This window comes from Halyomorpha halys, unplaced genomic scaffold (assembly GCF_000696795.3).
Source record: "Halyomorpha halys isolate HHAL.00 unplaced genomic scaffold, Hhal_1.1 Scaffold111.1, whole genome shotgun sequence".
In the NCBI taxonomy this organism is placed as follows: domain Eukaryota; kingdom Metazoa; phylum Arthropoda; class Insecta; order Hemiptera; family Pentatomidae; genus Halyomorpha; species Halyomorpha halys.
The window spans coordinates 39,500-47,628 of record NW_027109684.1 but is presented as its reverse complement, the minus strand read 5'-3'; the positions used below and the strand labels follow the sequence as shown (position 1 = coordinate 47,628).

At 31.1% G+C, this 8,129-nt stretch overlaps 1 protein-coding gene across 1 annotated transcript; it reads left to right on the top strand.

Moving 5' to 3' along the window:
* Nucleotides 1-555: 555 nt before the first annotated feature.
* Nucleotides 556-6,839, top strand: LOC106677899 (matrix metalloproteinase-14). Its single transcript, XM_014416094.3, has 7 exons — nucleotides 556-653; nucleotides 1,249-1,378; nucleotides 1,910-2,014; nucleotides 2,305-2,451; nucleotides 4,144-4,305; nucleotides 4,725-4,870; nucleotides 6,472-6,839. Exons 1-7 carry the CDS (start codon nucleotides 570-572, stop codon nucleotides 6,631-6,633), a joined length of 936 nt encoding a protein of 311 aa, XP_014271580.2. The 5' UTR covers nucleotides 556-569; the 3' UTR covers nucleotides 6,634-6,839.
* The last annotated feature ends 1,290 nt before the right edge of the window (nucleotides 6,840-8,129 follow it).

Sequence of the window (8,129 nt, the reverse complement as noted above, 5' to 3'; positions counted from 1 at the left end):
AGTCCAAGTTACCTGCCATTTATTTAATATTTGTATTATCATCGCTCTTTAAATAAACTACGACACAAAATATGTTGCTGTTATTTATCTAAAATTGGATTTTTCACCTGGCTTATGAAAACGCCTGGGATGATAATTCGGAAATTCTTTACAATTTTTCCATTATTTTTATAAATGACAAAAACTCTATTCGGCGACTATCTTGTGCTGCACTCATGTTTATAAGAATTTAATTCAATACTTAATCAATCAAACAATTATTTTTAATTTGGGAAACATAATTTTCGGTTCATATCTAGATAGCTACTATAGATAATTAATAAATTCGCATAATTTATAAGTTAAATTTACTTTATATATAGATCATGGAATGTCGTCATAAAAATGATTTATGGAAACGACGTGATATTGGCGGGGAATGACTGTATGCGTAGATACCTCCGCTTTTCCTCCTCAAAACCAAGAGGGAAGCTCTGATCTGGGAGTGGAAGGGGGGATCTCTGGACTATTTGAAGGAGCATTATATTAGTTTCAAACACAGATCGTTAGGGTATTCAGAAGAACAAGGTATGATGGAAGTCAGGAACGTCGCCTTAGTCTTGTTGCTTGGGGCAAGTAGTCTCGCGTTGGCGGAGGATCTTACGAACGTAATGGTGAGTCTAAGTTTAAGAACTTTAATATAGAGAAACGGTTAATTAGAAATAAAATTTCAGAAAAAATAGAATATACACTTTTTGATTTTTTTGCCTGAGAATCTGACAAAAGTGATCGTGGTTCAATTTGAAGTATTTCAATAAAAAGAATGACTTAAAAAAATTGCAGAAGTTATGTTATTGGCATACAACTTTTGATTTAACGGATTTACCTATAAAATCGTTTTTAACAATCGTCTTCATTCTAAGATAGTTTGGTTCATAATATTTCCTCTCTATACACACTTATTTATTTAAAAAACTCCATTCAGTTTCATATTATGCTAAAATCATGAGAAGTTGAAAAAAAAAATGTACTGTGGAGATGTTTAATATGCTGTCCTAGGATGAATATATAAAGGATATATAAAAAGATTTTTTTTTTTGTTTCGTTTGAAATTAAAGTTTAAAAAATATAAATAGTGATATTCAAAACAAATAATTATTCAAATATGACTTAACGGCCATAAATTAGGAAAATAACTATTATTTCTTGTCTATATTTGTAGTAATGAATATTTATGGTTATATAACAAGTGTTTTTGCTTTATTGCAGACGTACCTCTCGCAGTTCGGCTACCTACCACCATCAGTAAGGAACTCTTCATTCGGAGAGCTTCTGTCTCCTGAGACCATTACCGACGCTATAAAGGAATTTCAGTCGTTCGCAGGACTCGATGTAACAGGTGAGTACTGCAGTTCCTCGAAGCAGTTACTGAATCTTTATTCAAACACAAGTTTTGTCTGTTATCAAACTGACGAACGCAGGAGGGATTCATGATTTAAGTACACTTTTAGATCTTTTAATCATGCATTAATATTTTTAAATCCATGAACAAATCAAAGCTATACCATTATCCGAAATTTTGTTAATATTGTATTTGTATTAATATATGAAACAAGACATATTGGAGCTCCTAAAAACTAAAAAGAGTTCAAGAAAACTCAGACAAGTAATTTAAGTTAGCATAACTTAGAGGCCATAAATTTGGCTTTTTTTTATTGTTTAAGATTATTATATGAAGCGATTTTTGAACATTTTCGTTCATTTCCAAAATCTTTAATTTAAGATATCTAATGATATCAGGGTCTCTTCTTGATCTCTTTATATCCTCTGATTTCACTCATAGCTTAATCCACCCCGGTCACTACATAAATTTTATATATTTTTTTAATCCCTAAATTTTGATATAGCTTAACAATACCTATTTTTGCAGGAAAACTAAACAACGAAACGAAGCATACAATGAGTTCGCCTAGATGTGGTGTGAAGGACAAAGGTTTCAGAACTAAAACAAGAAGCAAGCGCTATGCACACCAAGGTATCAACAACATACATACCTCTTAACTACTAATATTAGTGCATTACAGATAATACATAGCTGCAAGATTGTGACATTAATCTGTTGTTTTTAGAGAATGGGATTGTACCGAAAATTTAATTTAACTTTGGTTTTAACAACCTTTTTCAACATTTACTGTTTTACAACAACGCTATATTATATAACATAACCTAATATTTCTTTTAAGATAATCTTTTTGAAAGTCACTCATTAAGATGTCCTTTGAAACTGAACGGATTTTTAACCGTTAATAATTTAAAACTGTGCAGGTTCCAAATGGGCAATTAAAGATATTACATATAAGATCTCCAAATACCCCAGCCGCTTGTCCAGAAGTCGAACTGATTCGGAATTGAAGAAGGCCTTCAGAGTTTGGTCCGATGTTACTCCCCTCACATTTAAACAAAGGAGTTCTGGTATGTATGCAACAATTGTTATTTATACACGCGATTTAATTTGAAATATTTATTGAATTCAAATAAATAAATTTAGAAGATTTTAACTTGTTAGGAGGATAGAAAATTTCTAAAATTATGGAAAAACTTAAAAGAATTTTTATTTTAAATGATGAGTATTAGAAATAATTGGGTCCTTAGTTTTAGAAGGTTTATTTTCTTACCATAAAGGTCTGATATTAATGCCAAAGTGATTATTCCATTTAAATATATTGTTGTTTTTTTTTATACTAATTTAGTGTTCTATATTAAAATTAATATAGACTACAATCGAGTTCTATCTTTCTTTTCCCTAATACATTTTGAAGATAAGCAATATTAGTGAAATGAAAGAATACAACTAAAAGAAGCATACCTTCTCTAAAGGAATGGCATTCGATAAGGTCACCCACATAAGTCTCATCCATAACCCACAATTTTTCTTCGTCTATAGCCTTAACTATAAGCCAGTAACAAACTTGTTTGAGGCATGGCATAAATAAGGTATATTTGAAAGGATCGAGACTGAGGTGTTGAACTAATAGTACAAGAGCCTAAGAAGAGAAAAAAGGCAGTTATCTCACCCCAATTTTTTATTACTTTAATGAAAACTATATATAATTAATAGTCAAAATTGATGAGTCTGCCAAGTATAGGTAGGGGGAATAAAAAATTGTGGCTTAAAACACTAATTTTTCATTCGGAGCTCTATATCTTAAAAACTACCAACAATAGAAAATCGAAGAGAACATAATTTAAAGAAGAGTAAATTTTATTAGCCCTAAAAGAGCTATTTACGACCAATAGTTCTCGAGATATAGCTTTTTAAAAGAAAATTTACTCTTCTTTAAATTATGTTCTCTAAAAAAGGCAGTTTTTTTCTTCCGGCTCTTGTACTATAAGCAGTTAGTCATTGATATAGATCTCTTACATCCGTAAGACGTCTCTTTAAGCTATCGTGTATATACCACATCTCTAGGTTTGCTAGACTGCACTTTGGAAAATTAAAATCTGACAGACATAGATAATATGTTTATTGGCTACAACAGGCTATATATCCAGTGATCAAACCCTCAGAAAAACCCTCGGATCGAGTTAAGAAGCTCCTATAAAATGTCCAATTGCCTCAGTACCAATTGGGTTGTTGCTGAAGAGCAACAAAAAGGATTGTACCTGGTTTCCAGTTTTCACACTTTTCAGAAGTGGAACATAGAAGTAAGACCAGATTAAGAATTATCACTGCTATTTCATCAAGCACCAATAGAATTAAAATTAACCTGAAACAAAATCAATTGAGTGTGATAAATAACCCATGGCAAATGTAGTCTTGTATGTTATCTGAAAAATGTAGATTTTAGAACTTTAAAAAACGAGCTTCCAACGACAGTTGGAATTTCGAATCCAATTTTATTTTTAAATCCCTTCTCTTAAGGCTGTAGTTAGAATTAAAAAATCTAAGTTGAGATATGCCTCTTTTACATAAAATTAATTTTTACACCTTATTTGCAAACTTCATCGCTCATTGGTCAAAAAAAAGATTATTTTTTATTAAAAAATATAGATGACGATACCGATTATAGTAAGTTCAATATGTTAACTAGAGTGTCATTATCTCATCGTCAGCTTATTAATTCCTAAACCAAAGTTGTAATAAAATTTGAAATGTGTACACAGGTCCAGTCACTATTGAGATCAGATTCGAAAGGGGATGGCACGGTGATGGAGGGGTATTCGATGGTCCCGGTGGCGTCCTCGCCCACGCCTCTTTTCCTTCCAACCAGGGGAGCTATGTACATTTTGACGACTCCGAGCATTGGACTTTCGACAGTTACAGAGGTGAGGGCTTTATATAAAAGATGAACTAGGAAAATATTAGCATTTTAATAAGTAGAACATTAGTTTAACATGTTAGTAGTTGTTTAATTTCAAATATTAACTTACAAACAGTAAAACAACAGTGTAATAATTAAAATTATTTGTATTGTTGACAAACGATGGAAAATAAGTTTCTTTTGTTGAATTTCCTCACTAAGCACATCCCCCAGTCAACTAATAAAATTACATCTACTATTAGCTACATCCAAACTACTAATTTCTATATCTGATTGTATCGTATCAATTTCGAAATTTAAAGGTATAATAAATAAGGTTTAAGTAAATAGTGACAGTTTATCATTTAAAAATTATTTATTGTTTATTAAATAATATTATTCATTTTAATATTGTTACAAATAATATTTTTATTCTGTTGGCAGGAACGAACTTATTTCAAGTAGCGGTACATGAGTTTGGCCATTCCCTTGGGCTGTCTCATTCCGAGAAGGAATCTTCCGTAATGGCACCATACCACAGATATCAACCAAATTTCGAACTGGATGAAGACGATATTGCTGGTATCCAGGTATGAATTTACAACCACAAATTTAAATAGTAATGTTGATTCAAGTATAGTCCATTGACTCTACTTCCTAAGTGCCGAAGTTGGGATGCTTTGTATTCCTTCTTAAGAATCAGAAGTTTCCTCTTATGGTTTACCTCGATGATCCAGTATTAATTTCATCAAATTTAATATTCTTCTTTCACTTACATATGGAAAAGCATATTATCCATGAAATACAAATGAACTCAGACGTGTTTCAGTTTGTATTCCGGAGAAATACAATGCTTTCCTACTTCGGACGTGTATAAATTAATCCTTCTTGATTAAACTATAATTTAAGCCTCCTCAAAGAATATTTCAGGTCCCATGTCTATTCTGGATTCATCCATTCTAAAAACCATTCACAGACATCATCAACCATTTTCGGATTTTTACGAATTCATTGCTTTATCGTAATTCTTTCATGTATGAGGCAAACTGCAGATTCAATAATTAAACACTTTATTGTACTGTACTCTTTTTTATAGTACTAAAATTTTACATAAATTAGTTGATTAATTTTTTTTCTTATCTCTGCTTCCTCGCTGCCAAAAAGAGCATCGTATTCATACTGAAATTTCCATTTAGGTTTAACTTTTAGATATCTAGGAACAAATTTTGTACCCTACCTGTCTGCTGTGAAATTTTCGTTTGGGAGAATCATTTAATACTCTTTATTTGATTTTGATGAAATTTTCCGGAATTGTACAGTTTTTACATTTATAGTCTACTTTCAATTTCATCAAATTCCATACTCAACTTTCAAACACACACACATATATATATATATATATGTGTGTGTTCTAATTTAATGCTTTCCTAAAAATATAATGCTTTCCTATTTCCATAATGAATTAATTAAAACCTCTTGAGCTTCAGGCAAACACATGCCATCGCCGACGACACCGCCTTCAGCGGCTGGCAATCTATCTTACAATGGCAAAACAATCGCCGGCATATGTAGATATATTTTTCCTTTGTATATATCCCAATTTGTTTGTTATTATTTGTTTTAGGAGGTAAGAAAAAAAAAATTAAAACCTCATCAAACAATATTTCATCCCCCATGCCTCTTTTGAATTTATACATTCATAATGAAATGCACATAGATTATCAATCATTCTAGGATATTTACAAATTATATTGCACTATAGTAATTCTTTCATTCTTGATGCAAACAGTAATATTTTCATTAATTTAAAACAATATTTACCATTGCAACATTTTTAGTACTCCTATTTATATGAATTGATATAAATTTGATGTTTACTTTAACAATTTTTCAATTTCATGCATAAATAAACATTAATTGGCAATGGTCAACGTTTTATGCATACACACACGCACGCGCACTCGCAAACGCACACACACACTTCTTGTTTTTTCTACAAACATTGCAGTAATACAGAAACGGTCTTACTTATTTATTATGTCCTTGTTTATTACTTATGTCATAAGATATAATTTATATTTGTTTTCTTTTATATCACATTACTGCATAGTATATATTTTTTTAAACTATGGACTTGTAAAAAAAAGATTATATAATTGTTACTTAATCGCGTCAAATTTATCATTTTTAGGCATTATATGGAAAAAGAAAAAAGCTAACCCCCTATAAGCCACCCCGATCACCAAAATCACCAGGTGATGGAAATTGCAAAGATGAAACTTTCGAAAAAGTGATCAACAATATAAAGTTCACGATAAGGCAGAGGAACTGTTTTTGGTCCTTCCTCTCATAAGCTCTATTGGATAATCGGCTGTTAAAGGATCTTACCAATCACAACCTTCATAGAATCCCGAAGGTAGCCGAGTTTCTCCGACAACACCAACCAGTTCGAAAGTGTAAATAGTAGTGCGTATTTAGATTAATTACGAAAAATTGTTGTCTATTTTTGTATTGTTGAGTTTGAAATTTGGCAAAATATGTTGTGATTGATGAGAATTAATTTATTGTACCATACCGATACGGTGAAATGTCAGATTGTATATATGATTATAATTGTATGTTTGTAAATATTTTGTCATATTTATTTCGATGTCAAAAAATATAATTTATTTTTAATTTTTTATAAATATTTTATTACAATAAAGTTGAGCGCCAATAATATAAAATATTAGTAATTATTTAATCTTCTAGCAAGAATAAGTTGATAGCTAAGGAAAACTTAATATATATATAAATATAAAAATGAAATAAATGGGAAAACCATTAATATAATAAGAGTATCTTTTACGATGTAAGTTGCACAGATCATAATAAGTAAGTATAACTAATAAATGTCGTTCACAGAGGAAGACCTTTTGTGAAGGTCCGCTGGTCATTAATATCCTCATTGAAATAGTTTGATAGGACTTAAATCCCGAATTCATTATTGTATCTTTTTTGAATATTTAGAAACAAGAGTTAACCTGTCAATAACTGGTGCACTTTACACCTAATAGAAAGTTAAAAGTACGATGTTTCAAAACTTGGACAAAGATAATTTAGCGGATGGAGACAGTACTACTCGGGCTTAAAAATGTCGACGTAGATATAATACGCAACTACGGTATTGTACAGGGTTGAGTGTGTGAAGCCTAAAAATGAACCGTTTTTGAGATAGTGAACGAATTAGGCACGAACCCAACCCATGGAGGTGACATAAGTCTACTCTCCTTCATAGTAAAAGTGAAGCCAAAAAGGCCACGGCCACGAAAGAAAGATTTACGTTGAGTGTAATATGAATATACTCAATACTACTCAAAGAATAAGGGTATTTGGCAGATTCTCCTCTTTTTGCATCAAGCCAGTATTGTTCGGATTGACTATCAATTATTTCCGAACACAAATGTGTCAAAAAAAAAAAAATAGATACGGAACGAAATTTCTCCCTCGATGGCTAAAACGTACAATTTAAGTGAAGTTTTATAATTCTGAGGATATAATTTTTTTGCATTCTTCTTTACTTTCGATAATGAGAATACTAGACACAAAAATGATGTATTAAACTCAAAGGAATATAGGTTTAAAAATATCATTTTAAATATAGAATGTTTGTAGGGAGCTAGAAACACTGTGTGCTCTAGCAACACTGTGTGCTGGAAAACCTGCCCGGTATGGTTATCGAAGAGAACGGTCAACGTCATGTAAATTATTGTGTATCGCTATTACATTATGCTATATCAATATGTGTTCATCTGAGTTATTTATATACGAACTACCAACAAACCTACAAGTTCATCAAGAAGAGTTGTA